General features: G+C 43.9%; 1 protein-coding gene across 1 annotated transcript; it reads left to right on the top strand.

The window, feature by feature from the left end:
* The first annotated feature begins 12,845 nt into the window (after window positions 1–12,845).
* On the top strand, window positions 12,846–24,157 carry LOC123152229 (patatin-like protein 2). Its single transcript, XM_044571829.1, has 5 exons — window positions 12,846–13,052; window positions 19,518–19,699; window positions 22,899–23,038; window positions 23,162–23,325; window positions 23,612–24,157. Exons 1-5 carry the CDS (start codon window positions 12,846–12,848, stop codon window positions 24,155–24,157), a joined length of 1,239 nt encoding a protein of 412 aa, XP_044427764.1.
* The last annotated feature ends 564 nt before the right edge of the window (window positions 24,158–24,721 follow it).

Genomic DNA, 24,721 nt, shown 5'->3' with positions numbered 1-24,721 from the left:
CGTGGCAGTCATGAGACTTTAGGTTCTGGAACTTTTTCTCTGCCATGTTTATTATTCCCTTTATATTCGACGAGAAGCCAGACGGTACCTTAATACTGAGCAGGCATTCAAAGAAGATTTCCTTCTCTTCTTTGGTAAGAGCGTAGCTTGCATGACCCTGATGTATGCCGTCTTTTCCGTGCATACGTTGCTGGTCCTCCCGTGCCTCAGGTGTATCTTTTGTCTTCCCATACACGCCCAAGAAGCCAAGCAGGGTCACACAAAGATTCTTCGTCACGTGCATCACGTCGATTGCGGAGCGGACCTCGAGGTCTTTCCAATAGGGCAGGTCCCAAAATATAGATTTCTTCTTCCACATGGGTGCGCGTCCGTCAGCGTCATTCGGAACAGGTTGTCCACCAGGACCCTTTCCAAAGACCACCTTCAAATCCTTGACCATATCATGTACATCAGCACCAGTACGGTGGCGAGGCTTCGTCCGGTGATCCGCCTCACCTTTGAAATGCTTGCCTTTCTTTCTTACGGGATGCCTGCTCGGAAGAAATCGACGATGTCCCAGGTACACATTCTTATTAGCCAAATATATACTGTCGGTACCGTCCAAACAGTGCGTGCATGCGCGGTATCCCTTGTTTGTCTGTCCTGAAAGGTTACTGAGAGCAGGCCAATCATTGATGGTCACGAACAGCAACGCCTTTAGGTCAAATTCTTCCCCCATGTGCTCATCCCACGCACGTACACCTGTTCCATTCCACAGTTGTAAGAGTTCTTCAACTAATGGCCTTAGGTACACATCAATGTCGTTGCCGGGTTGCTTAGGGCCTTGGATGAGCACTGGCATCATAATGAACTTCCGCTTCATGCACAACCAAGGAGGAAGGTTATACAAACATAGAGTCACAGGCCAGGTGCTATGGTTGCTGCTCTGCTCCCCAAAAGGATTAATGCCATCTGCGCTTAGACCAAACCATACGCTCCTTGCGTCATCTGCAAACTCCTTCCCGTACTTTCTTTCGATTTTTCTCCACTGCGACCCGTCAGCGGGTACTCTCAACTTTCCGTCTTTCTTACGGTCTTCTCTGTGCCATCGCATCGCCTTGGCATGCTCTTTGTTTTGGAACAAACGTTTCAACCGTGGTATTATAGGAGCATACCACATCACCTTGGCAGGAATCTTCTTCCTGGGGCGCCGGCCCTCGACATCACCAGGGTCATCGCGGCAGATCTTATAGCGCAATGCACCACATACCGGGCAAGCGTTCAAATCCTCGTACTCACCGCGGTAGAGGATGCAATCATTAGGGCATGCATGTATCTTCTGCACCTCTAACCCTAGAGGGCAGACAACCTTCTTTGCTTCGTACGTACTCTCGGGCAATTCGTTGTCCTTTGGAAGCATATCCTTTATCATTACCAGCAACTTTCCAAATCCCTTGTCAGATACACCATTCTCTGCCTTCCATTGCAGCAATTCCAGTGTGGTGCCCAGCTTTTTCTTGTCACCTACGCAATTCGGGTACAACAATTTTTTGTGATCCTCTAACATGCGCTGCAACTTCTTCTTCTCCAAATCACTTGCGCAGTTTCTCTTTGCATCGGCAATGGCCCGACCTAGATCATCAACGGGCTCATCTGATGCCTCTTCTTCAGCTTCTTCCCGCATTGCCGGCTCAGCTTCTTCCCGCATTACCGGCTCAGCTTCTTCCCCCATTGTTGTATCATCGTATTCAGGGAACCCATGGCCAGGATAGCTGTCGTCGTCCTCTTCTTCTTCATTGTCTTCCATCATAACCCCTCTTTCTCCGTGCTTGGTCCAAACATTATAATGGGGCATGAAACCGGTCTTAAACAGGTGGACGTGAATGGTTCTTGACGTAGAGTAATTGTGACCATTCTTACAGCGAGCACATGGACAAGGCATAAAACCATCCGCCCGCTTGTTTGCCTCAGCCGCAAGCAGAAAAGTACGCACGCCCTCAACGAACTGGGGAGAGCATCGGTCATCGTACATCCATTGCCGGCTCATCTTCATTACACAACACCGAATAGACCAAATTAATACAAGTTCATACATAAAGTTCATACAACACTTAAATGCAACAAACAAATAACTCTCTAGCTAAAGCATTTAAATGCAACAACAAATACGATCAAGATCGCAACTAAGGTAACAATGGATCCAACAGCATAATGATACCAAGCCTCACTATCGATGGCATATTTTCTAATCTTTCTAATCTTCAAGCGCATTTTCTCCATCTTGATCTTGTGATCATCGACGACATCGGCAACATGCAACTCCAATTCCATCTTCTCCCCCTCAATTCTTTTCAATTTTTCTTTCAAGTACTCGTTTTCTCTTTCAACTAAATTTAACCTCTCGGCAATAGGGTCGGTTGGAATTTCCGGTTCAGATACCTCCTAGAAAAAATTTCTATGTCAACTTGATGGGCATAATTTGTCATAAACACGAAATGCAACTAGTTTTAAAAGAGAATATACATACCACATCCGAATCATAACAAGGACTAGGGCCGACGGGGACGGATATCAAAACCATGGCACTATATGTATAACAAACAACGTACGGGTAAGATAATTATACGAGTAACTATATATCCAAATCACACAAACATCAATTTTTATATAAAATTTCATGAACAAGAGGCTCACCACAAGGTGGTGCCGGCGACGGGACGGTGCGGGCGATCGACGGTGGCTACGATGGAGATTTAGAAGGCACTAAGTAAACCACACCTACATATGCAAACTAAGTGTTATTTTTGACCTCAAATTGCATATAAATCAAATACTAGCACATATATATATATATCCTCCCAAATTACTAAACTCACAAATTAATCACTATATAAACCAATGCAAGAGCTAATCTAGCAATGAGAGATGAAAGGACAAAGTTGCTAACCTTTGTGATCATTTGAATGGATGAGGGCCTTCAAATCTTGACAAATTTTGGGCAAATTTTGTGATGAACTCGAGAGGAAGAAGGGAAGAACAGAGGAGAGGGCCGGAGAGGGGAAAGGGGGAAGAACAGAGTGCTGGTGGACGAAGGGTTTATATAGGACGACCTTTAGTACAGGTTCATGACACGAACCGGTACTAAAGGTGCTGGAGGGGCCCCACTCTGACAACATCCTGCCACCACTCTCATTAGTACCGGTTCGTGGCACGAACCGGTGCTAAAGGTTCGCCACGAACCGGTACTAATGAAAGCGGCCTGGCTATCCGTTGGAACCGGCACTAATGTATACATTAGTGCCGGCTCAAATACAAACCGGCACTAATGTGCTTCACGTTTGACCATTTTTCTACTAGTGAGGATCTAGTGAAGCACCTACGGAGGATCAAGGGCGACCCCTAGCTCAACGTGTGATGAGTTTTTATTTGTTGAACTATATAATTTGTATTGAGCTATTTGTTGTTGCACTATTTAGTTGAACTATTTGATTTTCTGTGATGAACTATGTGATAAAAATATATTTATGTTGAGGATTCAATGCCGAACCACGCCGAACCACGCCGAATATGGGCCAATTCTCGCCCATATGGGGCCTTTATTCGCTGAAAGTGGGCCGAAAACTGGGCCAATATCGGTGCCTGGGGGCGACGGCTGGATGCCCAACCGCCCCCAGCACCGATTCTACCGCCGTCTCGCCCTCAGGCGGTGATTTTTATGCCTCCTGGGGGGGCCAACGGCTGGACATGCTGTTAGTTACATCTTTCATGGTAGCACTGAAATCCATTGTATATCCAACAACATTTAAGGGAACATACATTTGAGCATTCTATAGTAACATAACCCACAAAAAAATCTATAGTAACATAATATTGCACCTACCTTGGCAACAAATTAACAGACACAAGTTATTCGAGGAACAGAAACTCACACTTTGTGATTCGTCGATCGGCTCTGCTCTCAAGGTTTCTGCTTACAACAAACTTGGAAATGAAACAATTTCCAATCCACCGAGTTGCAGCTTTGAAGCTCTGTTGAGGGATAGCAACCATACAACAAACCAGGTGCTCTTTTCATTTCAGTCAACAGTCATTTTGATGCAATTGCAACCAGGAATCAAACCATGCATCTAAGGCCACTCATGTTACAAGAACCGAAGAAGAATCCCTTGCCCATGCCTGATAAATCACAAGGCCCCAGTATATATACAACTTCAGGCAAATTTGCCATAAACAGCAGAGCTAAACGGAAGACAGAACAAACTGCAGAAGCTTGAGTTGCCACCATGAAGATCTCTTACAAGGTCTAAAACTGGAGGATGAAACTAGCTGTGAAAGCTTAAGTGCTCCTTCCACCATGAACATCCCCTATCCAATCCAACCTGCAAAAGTCTCTGGTTTCTGCTAGCAGAGGTAATTTTTCGTAAGAAGCTGGTAGAGCTGGCTTAAAGATGAACAACATTATCAGACATGCTGAACCAAGAGGCTAGAAACCGAGCACAAATCCATTATTATACTCCAACGAAATCTGAGGAGTGCCAGCATCATCCCCCATATCAAAGTTTCAGAGCTTGCTGGTCAGGACTATCAACTATCAGACCCGAGGAGAAGGCAGCACACCAAGGGTGACGGGTGGAAGCGAAGGAAACAAAGTCAGTGAAGGATCCCAACAGATGAACAATGGAGTGAAGCAGGGCATCCGGTAGTTCTGCCCAGCCTTGGAGCGTGGACACGGCAGGGACCGCGAACAGGTCGCTGCTTCTCTGCAGTAAATGGAGAATAAGAAAGATTAGAAGAATGAACCGTTATCTAAAAAAAAGAGTGACTGAGAGAAATTGCTAAGAGCATGAGAAATGTATAAAGTTATCATTACCCAGTTACTCTAGCCCCGGCGCCTACTTGGTTAATTGGTCTCTGCTGTCTATGTAAGAAATTACTCAGAAGGAAGAACAAAATATTACTACTTCCTTCTCCCACCTAATAATAACACACTAAAATTCCTAGAGATACAATAAAAATGGCATTGTTTATTTGACTATACGGCTCAATCCCTTGGCTTTCGGTTCAACAGAAATAAACTGAAGTTCCTCCTATAGAGCAAGAAAGAGCCTCTCAATTGGTTGGGGTCCCAGGCTTCTCTTCCTAGTTCTAGGGTTCCTGCGTCAGATTGTCCTCTCCAGGGTAATTGGGGGTGGCAGGAGAGAAAGTGGCCGGATAGTCCTAGAGAAAGTGGCTAGGACACTGCGCCCGGGGCCCCTTTAAAGCCCGCCCGAGCCGCCGCCTCAGCCCACCCTGTGCCCGCCCTCGAAACCCTAGCCGCCAGCCCCGCCGCCGGATCCGCTGCTGCCGCCGCCGCCGCGACTCGCACCGCCGCCGCCGACCCCGCCGCCGCTCCGCTCGCTGTCGCCCCGTCGCCCCGCCGGAGTTTCCGCCGCCGCCGCCGACATGTTCGCCGAGGTAGCCGCCGGATTTTTTAAAACCGATTGGTTTTATTTCGAAAATCCTAGATTCATTTTATTTATTTATTTAGATCGGTTCGGTTTTTCCCGGTTTATTAAATAGCGGACGTTCGTCCGTACGTTTGTTTTAACGAACGTTGTTCACCCGTTAGTCACAGACAGCGAACGTTCTTTCGTTACCCTGTTCGTCCGTTTTTCTTTTTCCATGGTTTTTTCGTGATTATTTTCGATCGCGATTTCTGCCCTGATCTTCGTTTTAGTTTATCTTTGCGCTCGTTTATCGGAATCAGGCGATTCAAGCGCCTAGATCTTCGTCTCGAAGCCCTCTTTCTCTTTAATCAACTTGAACAAGATTTTGGTACTGTAAAAAATTGACTTTAGTCCAGATTAGTAATCGGACCTTGTTTCTTTCGCAGTTTGAGTTTCGTTGCTCCGTTTGATTTGATTCTTTTTGCAAACCGGAGTTCTTCAGTTGAAGTTTCAGGTTAGATCTTCTTATTTGATTTTTACCCGTGCATCTTTGCTTGAGTACTTATGTATGCTATTGTTTGTTTGCGATAGAATTCCCGGAGTGCGAAGCGTGCTACTACGAGTCACTAGGTTTTGCGGATCGTCAGCAAGGCAAGTAACACATTGATCATACTCTTTTCACACCCAGTTTTTATGCATTAGTTACAATCCTCAAACATTGCATGATTAGGATGTGATTAACTTGTGGGTATTGGGAAGTAGATGATGAGGTAGAACCTATTACCTGTTTTATTATCAAACCCTTGGGAATTACTTCTACGTTATGCTTATATTGTCATGTTATGCTCGTAGACGTGGGTTGGGTTTGAGTGAATCCATGACAGATGTGAGATTATTAATTAATGGTTCAATTTAAGGTGGCAACTTTAATACACATCTTCGTGGATTGTTGGTTTTGGGCACCTGGGGTTATACCAGTGTTGTCCTAGGAGATCCCGGGGTACCCGTGTGATTCTCCTATGGTCCGCCACCCAGACTCAAAGGGATCATAAGATTATTCATGCTAGAAACTTTCGTGTGCAGCCACAAACCATTATGGGCTCTGGCATAATTGAGTATGTTGCGTGACATCTTCCAGTGGTAGGCTAGTAAATATAGGGGATGTAGGTTGGTATTGTCTACCCGGGATTAGAGTTAATGCTTCTGAAAGACTGTGTCTCGGTCTTTCGTTTCTCAAACACCATGTAGTGCGAGAAATCCAATGGGGGAGATCGAGTCTTGTGGGGAAAAGTGCGCAAACCTCTGCAGAGTGTACAAACTGAGATAAATTGCTAAGAGCATGAGCAATGTATAAAGTTATCATTACCCAGTTACTCTAGCCGCAGCGCCTACTTGGTTAATTGGTCTCTGCTGTCTATGTAAGAAATTACTCAGAAGGAAGAACAAAATATTACTACTTCCTTCTCCCACCTAATAATAACACACTAAAATTCCTAGAGATACAATAAAAATGGCATTGTTTATTTGACTATACGGCTCAATCCCTTGGCTTTCGGTTCAACAGAAATAAACTGAAGTTCCTCCTATAGAGCAAGAAAGAGCCTCTCAATTGGTTGGGTCCCAGGCTTCTCTTCCTAGTTCTAGGGTTCCTGTGTCAGATTGTCCGCTCCAGGGTAATTGGGGGCGGCAGGAGAGAAGGTGGCCGGATAGTCCTAGGGAAAGCACGTACCTCGAGGGAATCAGAAGGAGAAGCGTTGGCGATGGCGACGGTGTCGACGCGGCGGTGGAGGCTATCTCCTCCGGCGACGGCCATGATTCCCCCCTCACTCTCCTTCCGCTCGTTTTTTCTTCTTCTTTGGATCCTCCTCTGCTTCCGCTCGTGAACGGACCCAGTGAGAGTGAGAATAGTGGACGTGCTTTATTTGGGCTGGGTTGGATTGGACAGCTGATTAAACCGGGCCATAAAATCCTTCTATTTTATGTTTGTGCTTGGCTTTCAGTTCAACAGCTCGAGAAAATCCTCTTATTTTTCATTTCTCACTCTCCAGTTTGATGGTGATTGTTGTAATAAAACAAATCAAATCTTTCTATGTTGTGCATTCCGAAGAAGAAAGAGGGACTGAGATTTATGGACCTACAAAGTTTTAATCTTGCTACATTAGCAAAGTAGTGTCGGCGACTAATTCAGAACCCAGATTCTTTGTGTGCACAAGTTTTAAGTGCAAAATATTACCCAGAATTGACTTGACACCGATCCAAACACCGAGGAATAAGATGGACGCCGATGCTGTTGCCGACTCCTTTGTTCTTGTCCTCGCTGACGACGATGCACGTCATCCTCTTCCCGAGGCTCACCTTCGGCCACATGACTCCTTTCCTCAAGCTTGCCGAGCTAAGGCTCCATGGAGTCTGGAATTTGTCGAAAAGAAAAACAGAGATCAACATTTTAAGTTTAAACAAATTCTGAAAGAAAACTACACACAATGTGAGCTACACAAAAAGGACAAATTCAAGTATTTTATGATGAATAATACATGTGCTAGATATACATGATTTTGTTTTTTGTGTGTTTCGTTCAAGTATTTTTATAGTGAATAATACATTCGTGGGATTGTCTTTTTTCCACTAGCAGGTTATTACAGTCGGTTGTTTCATTTTGTTCTTAGCTAAGTTCTCTTCGGATTTAATTATGTTTCGGTGGTGTTTGTCACATTTGTATATCATGATGGGGTGCTGCTAGAGACAATATGTGTGCTAAGAGAAGAGTAGGGTTGTTCAGCGCATGGTTGTGGTGTTAGTATACATTTTGATCTCGGTGTCAACCGGTGGTCGCTGTGTGTGCCATTTGGGAGCTCCTATTCCTTGCTGAAATCGTGGAATTGCTGTTATAAGGTTCACATGGGCCAACCAATGAAGCTCCCGCTCGCTCATCTTGGCTCCCTGCTCCACTCGTTGGTTTAGAAAAAAAATATTATCGCTTTCTCTACGGCTATTTTGTAAAATTCCAGCTACCATTTCAATTTTTTGAAAACAATTGGATATTAAAAAATATTGGACTTTGAAAAATGTTCAAAATTTAATAAAAATGGTTACAAATATTCATGGATTTGAATAAATATTCAAAAATTTGAAACAACTTGGCACATTTATTTATTTGTTACAAATTTTTAAAAATTCCATGAACATTAAAAATATTCATGAATTTATTTATTTCTTGAATTTTACAAAAATGTTAACATTTTTTCTAAATATTAACGAACTTTAATCAATATTCATGAATTAAAGTGCGCCAAAATTGTAAATAAAAAGAGAACAAAAAAACCAGAATAACTAATAGAAATAACAAACAGGAACCATCAACAAACTTTTTCTGATGATATGTTTTCTTTACACACAGGGGGGCAGGTCTTGAACTTTTTCTTTTACTTAACATAGAGTAATCCCTAGCAGCAAGTCTTTCCTCGACAACATCATCTTCCACCCTCACCGCCAAGCCAAGGCCTCCCTCACTATGCTCGTCTCATGGACGATTTGGAACGAGCGTAACGCAAGAGTGTTTAAGCATAAGAGTGCTCCACCGCCAATCTTGCTCTCCTCCATCTCTACCGAGGCCAACCTTTGGGTCATCGCCGGCGCAAAGAAGCTAGGGTCCTTTATTTCACGCGAGTAATCCGCATGCCGTGTTTGTTGGGTGTCTTGTAACAAACTCTTTTCTATCTTAATTAATGGATGAGGCAAAGCTTTTGCCTCCGTTTCAAAAAAAAAATCTTCCACCCTCACCCAGTCACCCTCATGTTAACACTAGTAGAAAACAGGGCTTTCGTTCGGAGCAAATAAGCCCATTAGTCCCGGTTCATTCACGAACCGGGACTAATGTGAGCATTGGTTCCGGTTCGTGCGCTAAAGGCATTAGTCCCGGTTCAAATGGGCCCTTTAGTCCCGGTTTGAGACACGAACCGGGACTAAGGCCCTGTTTGTTTCAGCTTCGCTTGGATTTTAATCACATGTGGATTTGCTTCACTGGCGAATCTGATTCTGAGAATCAGCTTCACCACCAAAGTACACTTTGAGGTGCTTCAGGAAATTGCACTAAAAATGGTCCAAATCCAGATTCGGCTTCAATGGCAAAGCTGATTCCAACTAGCTGTTTGTTTCAGATTCCAGATTCGACTTCACTGGCAAAGCTGAATCTGCTCCTAGAATCCAAAACAAACAGGGCCTAAAGGGTGCGATGCCCTTTAGTACCGGTTCGTGTCTCAAACCGGTACTAAAGGTCCCATTTTCAAACTCTACCCCCCTGATCGCCTTTTCATTTTTGTAAAAAGCAAAAGAAAATGATAAAAACTTCAAAAATTAAAATCCTTCGAGATGTAGTTATGTTACTACATCTACTAGTTAGGAAAATTTAAAAACATAAATTCGGACATGTTTTGCAAAAAGTGTAGGGAAATGTAAAACGGCTGTAACTTTTGCATACGATGTCGGAAAAAACGTATAATATATCAAATGTTTAGAACGAAAATCCACATCCGATTTTGACGGCCTACCACCCGTTTGCAAATTTTTAGAATCCTCAAATTCCAAAAGGAAAAAAAGATATGCTCAAATTTCAATTTTTTTGAATTTTGGTCAAATCTGGTCAAACTATGGTCAAACTACTTATTCAAAAAGTATTAGTGTTACTAAATAATTATTCAAGAATATTAGTGTTACTAAATAATTATTTCATTTTTTTGAATTTTGGTCAAATTTGGTCAAACTGTGCTCAAACTATGGACAAACTACTTATTCAAGAAATATTAGTGTTACTAAATAATTATTCAAGAATATTAGTGTTACTAAATAATTATTTCATTTTTTTTGAATTTTGGTCAAATCTGGTCAAACTATGGTCAAACTATGGTCAAACTACTTATTCAAGAAATATTAGTATTTTATTAAATAATTATTGTTTTTTAGAATAATAGTTTCAAACTCAAACAATGAAACATGTGACTTCATGCTCAAGCTAAACTCATAAGGGTTAAATACGATTGACATCTTACTATTGTCAGGAAAACAACAAGTGCAGACTTGGAAACGAGGGGGAATAGAACCCAGAAGTTAAGCGTGCTTAGGCTGGAGTAGTGAGAGGATGGATGACCGCCCGAGAAGTTAGATGATTTGGAATGATGAGGGGTGATTAGAGATTAGAGGTTAAAGTGAGCAGTGATGAGGGTAATTAGAGATTAGAGGTTAATTAAAATAATTTAGAAATTTGAAAATCGGGAAAAAAATTCAAAAAAATCAATTTGTTTTTTAGAAAAATTTAAAAAAAATTCATAAAATTTCTTTTAGGTGGACCTCCAGACAGCGGCCACGTGAAAGGCCTTTAGTCTCGGTTGGTGTAAGAACCGGGACTAAAGGGGGAGGCTTTAGTACCGACCCTTTAGTCCCGGTTCAGGAAGCGGGACTAAAGGCCTTTATGAACCGGGATTAAAGGCCCTTATTCTACTAGTGTAACTAGTGACATAATTAGGTCCTGGGAAAGGAAACAAATGAGTTAAGTACACGTACCTTGTTGTCAGGATTTATCCATCAGAGCAACAACACTCCCACGGACAAACAGAGTGTAGCTCAGATGGTAAGCTACCTTGTGGTGTATTTAGACTTGGCACCGCTTTCTCGCATTCTTCTGAATTTAGTTTGAATTTTCCGACGACATTCGTTTAGTGTGAGGAGATGTTCTATTTGACTACGAAGTTGCCAGTGAGACTTCGTCAATCTTAAAATGTTATGCCGGTTTAATATCTCGGAGGTGTTAGTATGAGCAGGGTGTGTGCGTGTGTTTATAGGGATAACTGTATATGTGTCTACGTGAGAATATGCGGTGTACTGTATTAAAAGAAAACACTCTCAGGGTACACGTACATACCTGGCAAGAAAAAAAAACTACACCTACGTACCATGTGATGGACACGTACTAAGTGTCCATGGGAGCATCAACACTATTGCTACGTACGTAAGCGGATAACATAAGTTAAACGGCCGAAACACCTGCACGCGCGCGACTGGATCCAGTTGGTACACAAAGAGCGTGGACGGTGGGTACGTACATACATATATTCCTTCCTCCAAGGCGATCGACCATGACCGGCTGAGGTCGATGGATGGGCCCCACCCGCCCCCGCATGCTCGGCTCGATCGGCTAGGCTAGAGCCGTCTACAGCCGGCCGCGCACCTCAAACCGTTCGCAAACGTCCGCATAAACGGCTTAGTCACGGATCGGTCATGAAAAACCGACCCGGATGAACGCCTTAAATCATCCTCAAATGCTTGGGCTATCCAGCATTTCTCATAAATAGCCCAAATATAAAGCGGATATAAAACGATCCGGGCGCGTCGCCATGTCGGCTTTGCCCAGCCTGGCCACGCGTGCCCCACAAATATTCTCATCAGGAAATTTCTAGACCACAGTGAATTCAAACTCCACTTCAGTCTCCTCTCCGTCACTCCACTTCCGATCCACTCCAAACCCATTCGATGGTCGGCGACCAAAGCAACCCTGCCTCTGGTGGGGAATCCGGCTCCTACGACGACTGACCAATCCTGCTATGTGAAGCGGAACTCGACGATGTGGAGGAGCTCGCCCTTCACGACAGCGGAGACGGATGCGCGGCACCTCCGGTGTAAGAATGCAAGGACTCGCCATTGAGTTGTCAAAGCGTAAGGCAAACAAAGACGTGGCGGCGAAGGCGAAGGCGGCCCGTCATCCGAAGGAGCTGTCGGGCAAAAGGTGCAGCTCCAACTCCGACCTGTCGGACGGCTCCACCTCTAGCTCCAACGATGACGCACCTCCGCACGCCGACACCTACATGGAGTAGCGGCACAACCGCGTCGACGACCGGAAGGGGAAGAGGCCAGCGAGGAAATGGTGATTTCCTCTGCCTTTCCCCGTTCTATTTATATGTTATCTATGTTTTAAGTACTTAGTAGTACGGATTTGCAGTGTCCGCCATTGAACTCTGATGAACTATGCTCCTTTTGTCTGGCGATGAAATGTTGATTTGATGAACTGCGTGTTGATCATGTTTTACATAGCGTTGCATGTGTTGCATGGTTTTGAGGTTTCAGATATAAGAGACGCAAGTGTGAAAGCAAAAATATGAGACGTGCCCCATCAGTGTTGGCGCATCCGCGGGCGTTTGAGGACCTGAATTAGCCATGTCTTGTTGTAGATGCTCTAACACCTCACTACACTTTGACTTTTCTGAGCTAGCTAGCTAGAGACCTAGGATGGAATAAACTCCCTCTGTAAATAAATATAAGCCGTTTTAGATCATTATCCTTGCATCCGCGCGAGAGTATAAATGTGTTGCACATATATGCATCGAACAAAGCCAACTAACTACACCGATCGATCGTCAGTCACAAAGCTAGCAGCGGTCGATCTGAGTGGGGATGCGACGGCCGGAGCTGAGCAACGGGCCCCTGACCCTGCAGAACCCGGCGAGGCGGGCGCTCAGCGGCCGCATGCCGTCGCTCGCCACTCCCAAGTCGCCGCCGCCGGCATATGGGAGCATCGTCACCGTGCTGAGCATCGACGGCGTCCGCGTCCGCGGCATCATCCCCGGGACTATCCTAGCTCTCCTCGAAGAAAAGCTCCAGGTTACCCAGTTCTCTGACCTGCATGCTGCCGCGCCTTGTCACGTGTGGTCTGTGATGTGACTGCTGAAATCTGAGATGGGCTCTAGGCCCATATTGCAATTTCTGAAAAATCTCTAAGGGCCCATGTGGGTTATATGGCACTAGGTGTGTGGGAAGTTTAGTCCCACCTTGGAAGTGGAAGGAGAGTTGGAGTGGTTTATAAGGGACTCTCTCCCTCATGCTATTGGAGCTTGAGAAGAGATGAGGCCCTCGCGCACTCCTCCTCCTCCGCTCGCCTCGACGCGCCGCGCCGCGCCGCGGGTTGCGGGATTGAGCCGAGCCAAGCCGAGCTCACTCCTATGCGCTTCTTTTTGCCGGTCAGGAACGGAGAGTCTTTGACAGGTGGGGCCAACGTCGGATCGTGGGCTGCCAACCCTAGCCGTCACGAAAACAGAACGCATCTCCGCCTCCACGCCCACGTCGTTCCTCTGCTGCTGCTGCCACCGGCGACTCCGTCCCGTTCACCGCGTACACGGTTAACGGGAGAGCAGGCCTCCGAAACCACGCCTCTCCGGATCCTGTACGGGGAGAGGGGCGATTAGGTTTTTGGGTAGCGACTACGCGACTGCTCGCTTCTGTTCATCTACGTCCGCATCACCTTCATCATCACCATGTCGACCGACACCGACCGTGCCGCCGCTGAGAAAGCCGAGGCCGACAAGAAGGCCGCCGAGGATGCCGCGGCTGCTGTCACCGCCACCGCCACCGCGTGGCCGATTGGAGGGTATACATCGCTTATCCCTCTCGTGTTTCTTTCAGTTGTAGCAGTACTAGCGGTATGCTTAGATGTCTCTACTATATGCGTAGTACATGCTCTGTTAGATCATAATCAGTATGTTATCAATGCTGTCCATGTCATGCTCATGATTTATTCATGGATTAATTTAATCGAAAAACTGCCTATTTACTCAACAATCCAAAAACCTAATATCTGTAGGAGTTTTTCGAATTCTGGTTTTGCTGCTGCACTGAAACCGTCCCCGTTTACGGGGACGTACTTTAAGCGTTGGCAGACTAAAACCACCTTATGGCTCACGGCCATGAACGTGTTCTGGGTCGCCGGTGTGACTCCTACAGGAACGATCGCTCCTGAACAGGAGAAGGCGTTTAAGGAGGCCACCGTGGTGTTCCTCGGGGCAGTTCTGAGCGTGATTGGAGATAAGCTGGTTGATGCATATTTACATATGCGGTCTGCCAAGGACTTGTGGGAGGCGCTCGAATCTAAGTTCGGGGCTGCCGATGCAGGGAGCGAGATGTATATTATAGAGCAGTTCCACGATTACAAGATGGTTGAAAACCGTCCTGTATTGGAGCAGGCTCATGAGATAATATGCATTGTTAAGGAGCTTGAGCTTCTTAAGTGCGAGTTACCGGGCAAATTTGTCGCGGGCTGCATAATCGCTAAGCTCCCCAATTCCTGGAGGAACTTTGCCACCACTCTGAAACATCAGAGGCGTGAATTCTCTGTGGAGGATGTCATTGGCCATCTGAGTGTTGAGCAGAACTCAAGGGCAAAGGACTCGCACGGAAAAGGGGTCGAAGGAACTTCTGTGGCCAATATGGTGCATCAGAAGAACTCCAATTCCCACAAGCCCAGGGGAAAGAACGGTGTCCAACAGACTGCCGACTTTAAGAAGAAGGGTAAGAAGACCTTCAAGAAGAACAAGAAGGATGAGGGCTGCTTTACTTGTGGTTCGGCTGAACATTGGGCCAACAAGTGCCCAAACAAGTTTAAGAAGTCAGGACAGGACTCCAAGTCTGTCAACATGATTGTGAGCAACAATGAGAATGGTGCATCTGGGTACGGTAATTTATTTACTGTTTTTTCAGTGTTTCAGCCTACCGATTGGTGGGTGGATACAGGTGCAGGTGTTCATGTGTGTGCTGACATTTCATTGTTCTCTTCTTACCAGGTCACAGGCCACGGGTCCGTATTGATGGGGAATGGCGCGAGTGCTTCTGTTCATGGTGTTGGCACGGTCGATCTGAAGTTTACTTCGGGAAGGATCGTGCAGCTGAAGAACGTGCAGCATGTCCCCGCCATCAAGAAGAACCTCGTTAGTGGCTCCCTTCTATGTAGAGAAGGGTTTAAGTTGGTATTCGAGTCTAATAAATTAGTTGTTACTAAGTATGGACTATTTGTTGGAAAAGGTTATGAGAGCGGAGGGATGTTCCGCCTTTCCCTCGCAGATTTTTGTAATAAAGTCGTGAACCATATTCATTCGAATGTTAATGAATCTGAAGTTTGGCATTCACGTCTTTGTCACATTAGTTTTGGTGTTATGACGCGGCTAGCCAAGTTGGATTTAATCCCGAGTTTCACTTTAGCCAAAGGTTCTAAGTGCCTTTCATGTGTGCAAGCTAAGCAACCTCGCAAGCCTCATAAGGCCGCGGAGGAGAGACACCTGGCACCATTAGAACTCATACATTCTGATATTTGCGAGATGAATGGTGTGTTGACTAAAGGTGGAAAGAGATACTTCATGACATTGATAGATGATTCCACTAGATATTGCTATGTGTATCTGTTAAATACTAAAGATGAGGCTCTACACTACTTTAAAATCTATAAGGCAGAAGTTGAAAATCAACTTGAAAAGAAAATTAAACGAGTCCGGTCAGATCGTGGTGGAGAGTACTTCTCGAGTGAGTTTGATTCCTTCTGTGCGGAACATGGCATTATTCATGAGAGGACGCCTCCCTATTCACCCCAGTCAAACGGGGTTGCCGAGCGGAAAAACCGTACTCTAACTGATTTGGTGAACGCCATGTTAGATACATCGGGTTTATCCAAGGCATGGTGGGGGGAGGCTATATTGACGGCATGTCATGTCCTGAATAAAGTTCCGACAAAGGATAGTGAGATCACTCCCTATGAGAAATGGGCAAAGAGAAGGACGACACTCTCGTACTTGCGCACTTGGGGCTGTTTGGCGAAAGTCAACGTGCCGATCCCCAAAAAGCGTAAGCTTGGACATAAGACCGTGGACTGCATTAATTTGGGCTACGCTAAGAACAGCGTTGGCTATAGATTTCTAGTAGTGAAATCTGAGGTACCTGACCAGAAGATCGGTACAATTATGGAGTCTAAGGATGCTACATTCTTTGAGGATATTTTTCCTATGAGAGATATGCAAAGCACTTCTAGACAGGAATCTGAGGAGACTCCTGAACCTGCCATCCCTATGGAATATTATGAACAAACACATGATGAAAATCCCGAGGAGGATGACGAGGAAACCCTTGGTAGGGGCAAGAGACAAAGGACTGCAAAGACCTTTGGTGATGATTTCTTCGTGTACCTCGTGGATGATACTCCCACTTCTATTTCAGAAGCGTATGCCTCTCCAGAAGCTGACTACTGGAAGGATGCGGTCCGTAGCGAGATGGATTCCATCATGGCTAACGGGACATGGGAGATCACTGACTGTCCCTATGGTTGCAAACCACTGGGATGTAAGTGGGTGTTCAAAAAGAAGCTTAGGCCCGATGGTACGATTGAAAAGTACAAGGCTAGGCTTGTGGCCAAGGGCTATGACCAGCAAGAAGAGGAAGATTTCTTTGATACTTATTCACCTGTGGCTAGACTGACCACCATTCGAGTATTACTCTCGTTGGCGGCCTCACATGGTCTTCTCGTCCATCAGATGGATGTTAAGACGGCTTTTCTAAATGGAGAGCTAAAGGAGGAAATCTACATGCAACAGCCTGATGGCTTTGTGATAGATGGTCAGGAAAGAAAGGTGTGTAGGTTGATAAAATCTTTATATGGCCTGAAACAAGCACCTAAGCAATGGCATGATAAGTTTAATACAACTCTGACATCTGTTGGTTTCGTTGTTAATGAGGCTGATAAATGTGTATACTATCGCCATGGTGGGGGCGAAGGAGTTATACTGTGCTTGTATGTTGATGACATACTGATATTCGGAACCAACCTCAAAGTCATTGAGGAGGTTAAGTCCTTTCTGTCTCAGAACTTTGAGATGAAGGATCTTGGTGTGGCTGATGTTATCTTGAATATCAAGCTACTGAGAGATAATGAGGGTGGGATCACACTTCTGCAATCCCATTATGTTGAGAAGGTGTTGAGTCGCTTTGGATATTCGGACTGCACACCATCTCAAACACCATATGATCCTAGCGTGTTGATTCGAAAGTCCAAAGGCATGGCTAAAGATCAATTGAGATACTCTCAAATCATTGGTTCACTGATGTACCTAGCGAGCGCAACGAGGCCTGACATCGCGTTTGCTGTGAGCAAACTGAGCCGGTTTGTTTCCAAACCGGGTGATGTACATTGGCATGCTGTAGAAAGAGTTATGCGCTATCTGAAAGGTACTATGAACTATGGACTTCACTATACCGGATACCCGTCGGTACTTGAAGGGTACAGTGATGCGAATTGGATCTCTGATGCTGATGAGATGAAGGCCACAACTGGGTATATGTTTACTCTTGGAGGTGGCGCTGTTTCCTGGAAGTCTTGCAAGCAAACGATCTTAACGAGATCGACAATGGAAGCAGAATTAACGGCATTAGACACATCTGGTGTTGAAGCGAGATGGCTTCGAGATCTTTTGATGGACTTGCCATTGGTTGATAAACCGGTTCCGGCTATCCTTATGAACTGTGACAATCAGACTGTCATCACCAAGGTGAAGAGTTCAAAGGACAACATGAAGTCCACCAAACACATAAGAATGAGATTAAAAGCTGTCAGAAAATTAAGAAACTCCGGAGTGATAGCGTTGGACTATGTCCATACGGCTAAGAATCTGGCAGATCCCTTTACGAAAGGGCTATCACGTGTAGTGATAGATAGTGCATCGAGGGAGATGGGTATGAGACCCACATGAGTTACCATGGTGGTAACCCAACCTATGTGATCGGAGATCCCGTGAAGTAGGACCTGGGGAAACAAGCCAGTGGTGAACTGAGGAGAGTAACTTTACTAACCCACTCCGTTGGAGATGCAATACTCTCGGAAACTGTACGGAAGGATGACTATTGTCTTAATGTGTTCCAAGGCTTATATGTATAAGCAAGATGCTATCCTACAGAGCGATCTTTGGAGGAACACACCTATGTGAGCCCGACTGCTAGTCACAGTCTATGAGATTGGGGTGATCTCTAGTAAACTCATGAATAGGCCAGGAGTGTGACTTATATGCTCCACCCGAGGGGTCAGCCTTCGGCAGCCCAGTACTAGTAAGACATGTGGTGAAACTTCTTTACGCCAAACTGACAATTCAAGGCATAGTCCATTGTTCAGTTGTGAAGGAATGTAGCTACTTGCTCTAGGTGAAGCTCAACCTTAACAGGTCTTCACTGAAACACTAGTATATCAAAACAGTATTTGGAACAGAGGACACTATGGGCCCTCGAGATCTGGTGGGGGATTGCTGAAATCTGAGATGGGCTCTAGGCCCATATTGCAATTTCTGAAAAATCTCTAAGGGCCCATGTGGGTTATATGGCACTAGGTGTGTGGGAAGTTTAGTCCCACCTTGGAAGTGGAAGGAGAGTTGGAGTGGTTTATAAGGGACTCTCTCCCTCATGCTATTGGAGCTTGAGAAGAGATGAGGCCCTCGCGCACTCCTCCTCCTCCGCTCGCCTCGCCACGCCACGCCTCGTCACGACGCGCCGCGGGTTGCGGGATTGAGCCGAGCCGAGCTTGCGGGATTGAGCCGAGCCGAGCTCACTCCTATGCGCTTCTTTTTGCCGGTCAGGAACGGAGAGTCTTTGACAGGTGGGGCCAACGTCGGATCGTGGGCTACCGACTTGGACGTGGGTTCAGCCCATGTCTCTCCACGCGCGGCCGCACATATATATGTGGGGCGCTGCCAACGCTAGCCGTCACGAAAACAGAACGCATCTCCGCCTCCACGCCCACGTCGTTCCTCTGCTGCTGCTGCCACCGGCGACTCCGTCCCGTTCACCGCGTACACGGTTAACGGGAGAGCAGGCCTCCGAAACCACGCCTCTCCGGATCCTGTACGGGGAGAGGGGCGATTAGGTTTTTGGGTAGCGACTACGCGACTGCTCGCTTCTGTTCATCTACGTCCGCATCACCTTCATCATCACCATGTCGACCGACACCGACCGTGCCGCCGCTGAGAAAGCCGAGGCCGACAAGAAGGCCGCCGAGGATGCCGCGGCTGCTGTCACCGCCACCGCCACCGCGTGGCCGATTGGAGGGTATACATCGCTTATCCCTCTCGTGTTTCTTTCAGTTGTAGCAGTACTAGCGGTATGCTTAGATGTCTCTACTATATGCGTAGTACATGCTCTGTTAGATCATAATCAGTATGTTATCAATGCTGTCCATGTCATGCTCATGATTTATTCATGGATTAATTTAATCGAAAAACTGCCTATTTACTCAACAGTGACCCATATATACATGTTCATACACACATACAGGAGCTTGATGGACCGGACGCGAGGATCTCAGACTACTTCGACGTGATGGCTGGGACGAGCACCGGAGGGTTGGTGACGGCCATGCTCACCGCGCCCAACGCCGACGGCCGTCCGCTCTTCGCCGCCAAGGACATAAATGACTTCTACATGGAACACTGCCCAAATATCTTCCCTCCGGTCAGGTCAGCAAGTCTATATTTTTCTATACACGCATAACTAAGATGTATGCACACAACTGCGAGCGAGTCCATATACTATATAATCAGCATAACCCGCTAATAATAATAATAATAATAATAATAATAATAATAATAATAATAATAATAATAATAATAATAATAATAATAATAGAGGATAATGAGCGCATTGTCGCGCTATTCTTAGTTTGGGGTTCTAGCAGATTATTGCAGTGGATTGTTTCGTTTTGGTCTTGTCTATGTCGTCTTGTGTATTAATTATGTTATGGTGGTGTTTTTTCATTCGTATATCATGATGGGATGCTGCTAGAGACTGTTTTTTTCCTGAGAAGAGAATAGAGTTGTTTTGTGCGTGGTTGTGGTGTCCATACACATTTAGATCTTGCAGTGATCGTGTGTGAGACTATTGGGCCGACCCACAAAGCTCCCGCCCGCTTAGCTCGGCTCCCTGCTCAACTTGTTTGTTTACCAATTTTTCTCTCTCATTCCATTGCTGTCGTACAATAAGCTTGTTATCATTTTATATTTGAGAAAGTCGCTAAATTTAAAGATGTTCACGTATGTTTAGATATGATCGAAAATAAAAAAACATGAATTGTAAAAAATGTTCAGATATTTATATTAGTTTCATAGATTTGAAAAATATATTCCCAAATGTGAAATAGAGTTCACAAATTAAAAAAAATACTAGCTGCGGAAATGTTCATGAACCTTTAAAGTATTAATAAAATTTATTTATTTCTTGGATATATGAAAATGTTTAAAAAAATTAAAGTCTTCACATATTTTAATAAGGGATAATATCAATGAAAACTTTATGGAAACCATATATTAAAGTGTCAAAAAATCTGAAAAATAGGGATATTAAGAGGGTGATTTTTATTGCCAGGCAAAATTTCAAGTTGAAACACATCCCGAGATGGGAGCTACTCCCTCCTTCCATCTAGATAGGGTCTAATGCGTTTTTCAAGACCGCCTTTGACTATTGACAAGATTAATAATACATAAGATGTATAATGTGAAAATTATATCATTGAAAGCTCCTTTCACAGATGAATTTGACCGTATGCTTTGTGTAAGTTGCATGTCATATATTATTACTCTAACATTTGGTCAAAATTAGCCTCGAAAAACGCATTAGGCCCTATATAGATGGAAAAAGGGAGTATGAAAAAGAGAAATTCAGCGTTGAATAGTGACATTACTATTCATCACTATTCAACACTAATTTGTCTTTTTCCTAGCTCACATCTTGTAATGTGTTTCACCTTGAAATTTTATGTGGCGATAATACATTATCCTCTTAAGATCCATATTTTTTTCTGATTTTTATAAAACTTAAAAACATATTTTCTCGTGGTTTTCACCGGTTTCCGTCGAATGCCAGTTTCCATATGATATATCTCCCTTTTAATAAATGTTCATAAATTCAAATGTGTAAAAATAAAACAAGGAAAAGAAAAATCATAATAAAAGAATAAACAAACATGAGCCATGAACCAACGACACACACTGTTCCGGGTGGGGCAGCTCCCGACGCACCGGGGGCTCCAAATCTAGAGAACTTAATACGTTACTAGGATTTTTAAACAAGTTCAAATTAAAAAAATGAATTGTAAAACAAATGTTTGGATATTTAGAAAATATTCATGGATTTGAAAAAATGTTTACAAATTTGAAATAAATTTCACAAAATTTAAAAATATCAAAATACATTAATAATGTTCATGAACTTTAGAAATATTCATGAATTTAATTTATTATTGTTTTTCAAAAATGTTCATAGTTTTTAAAAATTTCACAAAAAAATATAAAAAATCAAAATAATAATAAGAAAAAGACAAACCTGAAGCAACAACAAATTAAAAAATACAAGCTGCGGAAATGTTCATGAACCTTTAAAGTATTAATAAATTTATTTATTTCTTGGATATGTGAAAATGTTTTAAAAAATAAAGTGTTGACATATTTTAATAAGGGATAATATCAATGAAAACTTTATGGAAACCATATATTAAAGTTTCAAAAAATCTGAAAAATAGGGATATTAAGAGTGTGATGTTTTATTGCCAGGCAAAATTTCAAGTTGAAACACATCCCGATATGTGAGCTACTTCCTCCTTCCATCTATATAGTGCCCAATGCATTTTTCAAGACTGCCTTTGACTATTGACAAGATTAATAATACATAAGATATATAATGTGAAAATTATATCATTGAAAGCTCCTTTCACGTACAAATTTGACTGTATGCTTTGTGTAAGTTGCATGTCATATATTATTACTCTAACATTTGGTCAAAATTAGCCATGAAAAACTCATTAGGCCCTCTATAGATGGAAGGAGGGAGTATGAAAAAGAGAAATTCAGCGCTGAATAGTGACATTACTGTTCATCACTATTCAACGCTGATTTGTCTTTTTCCTAGCTCACATCTCCTAATGTGTTTCAACTTGAAATTTTATGTGGCAATAATACATCATCCTCTTAAGATCCATAATTTTTTCTGATTTTTTTTCAAAATTTAAAAACATATTTTTCTCGTGGTTTTCACCGGTTTCCGTCGAATGCTAGTTCCCATATGATATATCTCCCTTTTAATAATTTTTCATAAATTCAAATGTGAAAAAATAAAACAAGGAAAAGAAAATTCATAATAAAAGAATAAACAAACATGAGCCATCAACCAACGACACACACTGTTCCGGGTGGGGCAAGCTATCTCACTCCCACAGCTCGCGACGCACCGGGGGCTCCAAATCTAGAGAACTTAATACATTACTAGGGTTTTTAAACAAGTTCCAAATTAAAAAAATGAATTATAAACAAATGTTTGGATATTTAGAAAATATTCATGGATTTGAAAAAATGTTTACAAATTTGAAATAGAGTTCACTAAAGTTAACAATATCCACAAACGTTAATAATGTTCATGAACTTCAGAAATATTCATGAATTTAATTTATTATTTAATTTTCAAAAATGTTCATAGTTTTAAAAAAAATCACGAAAATAAAATGAACAATATGAAAAATCAAAATAATAACAAGAAAAAAACAAACAGGAAGCAACAACAAACAACCTTACGATCGAAGCCAGTGACCCCCACTAACCACAACCCACTTGGATGCTCCAAATCTGGAGAGCTAATAGCATCTTAATAGATGATCAACCATGTTTGTAGCAAAGGGCCTTTCGGATTGTTGAAGAGCATGACCGGACCCAAGTACGATGGTGAGCACCTCCGCTCGGTCGTCAAGGAGCTGCTCGGGGACACGCGAGTCGATCAGACGCTTTCAAACATTGTGATCCCCACCTTTGACATAAAGCTCCTGCAGCCTACAATCTTCTCAACTTACGACGTATGTGATGAACATAAACCTATGGGGCTACGTCCACGTGCTATCTTTCTCTGTGCGCATAGCTAATTACCTAATTAAATTGTATAGGCCATGAAGGATGTCTCCAAGAACGCTTTTCTATCAGATGTCTGCATCGGCACATCTGCCGCACCGACCTACCTCCCCGGCCACCATTTCGAAACAAAGGATGAGGGCGGTAAGCCACGAGCCTTTAACCTCATCGACGGAGGCGTCGCGTCAAACAATCCGGTGAGTTGTGCATGCATGTCTACTCAAATGACAATGAATGTGACTGAGGCTTGATGAGACTTGCTAACAACCTCTATTAATTAGGTTTGTAAATATTCTGTTATGATAAACACATCAATTAGCTCATCTATTATCTATAATTAGCACTATATTTGTATATTGTCCGTCAACCCGCCCTGCTTGCATCCCTAATTTACAACCGCTAACCTATGTGGTGTGAATATGTGTTATGGTATCAAAGTACCATGCTCTCGGTCTAATATTTGAAAAATTGGCATGGGTACAGACGTTGTTAGCAATGACCGACGTGAGCAAGCAGATCTTGATGGGAAACCCTGACTTCTTTCCCATCAAGCCGGTAGACTACGGCAAGTTCATGATCCTTTCATTGGGCACCGGGGCGGCTAAGATTGAGGAGAAGTTTGATGTCGCCGAGTGCAGCAACTGGGGCGTCCTCGGGTGGCTATACAATAGGGGTGCCACTCCCATCATCGACAGCTTCAGCCAGGCTAGCACCGACCTCGTCGACATCCATGCCTCTGTGCTTTTCCAGGCGCTTCACTGTGAGAAGCCCTACCTCCGGATCCATGACGATGGGCTCAATGGCGAAACAGCCTCTGTCGATGTGTCCACGCCGGAGAATCTCAACAGGCTCGTTGACATTGGCAAGTCGTTGCTGAAGAGGCAGGTGTGCAAGGTGAACGTCGAAACCGGCAAGAACGAGCCTGACTCAAAGAATAGGGGCACCAATGAAGAGGAGCTGATCTATTTCGCACGCATGTTGTCGGAAGAGCGCAAAGCCAGGCTTCTCAAGGAGGGCGACCTAGCTTGAAACTTGATATATGAACATCCCCCCGCCCTAGAGTTGGAGAGTACCACGAGTGCTAATGTTTATACCTCACCAAAAAAGAGAGGGCTAATGTTTATATATGTTCATTTTATGTAGATATAAACACGGGAACAATGTCACTCTCCGAGTAGGAGAGTAGAAGTAATCACCGAATTCTAGTTGCCATGTACATGCATGTGTTCTAAGACATACTGTGAGTTGCATAAGAATAAACTTCCCACTGTTTTGGAACAGACTACAAACTCCTAACCAGTGCTGCAACAAATAATTCGGTGATATATGGGGGTGATACCAAGTCTATGCTCTTTCGCATCCTTCTGAGGCAATCCATTCATGTGCCCGTGACAACATCTTCTCACAGACTGTTATGATGGTGTTGTAACAAAATACCTATTTTTTACTTGAACAAAATACATATTTCATGTTACAAATCGATTTAAATATGCACAACTCAAACTTGGGTGTCCTGAACAACCGAAATGATTCCCACAAACAATTAGTAGTTGCCTAAATGATAACGCTCCAGATCGACATCACAAATAGAAG

Source organism: Triticum aestivum, chromosome 7A, assembly GCF_018294505.1.
Source record: "Triticum aestivum cultivar Chinese Spring chromosome 7A, IWGSC CS RefSeq v2.1, whole genome shotgun sequence".
NCBI lineage: Eukaryota > Viridiplantae > Streptophyta > Magnoliopsida > Poales > Poaceae > Triticum > Triticum aestivum.
This window is presented reverse-complemented; position numbering and strand designations above follow the sequence as displayed.

Bases quoted from the DNA above. Each gene is read 5' to 3' on its own strand.
- LOC123152229 (XM_044571829.1), top strand. From the start codon at position 12,846: ATGCGACGGCCGGAGCTGAGCAACGGGCCCCTGACCCTGCAGAACCCG. The intron at 13,053-19,517 runs GTTACCCAGTTC...ACACACATACAG, and splicing joins TCCTCGAAGAAAAGCTCCAG to GAGCTTGATGGACCGGACGC. The intron at 23,039-23,161 runs TAAAGCTCCTGC...ATTAAATTGTAT, and splicing joins TGTGATCCCCACCTTTGACA to AGGCCATGAAGGATGTCTCC.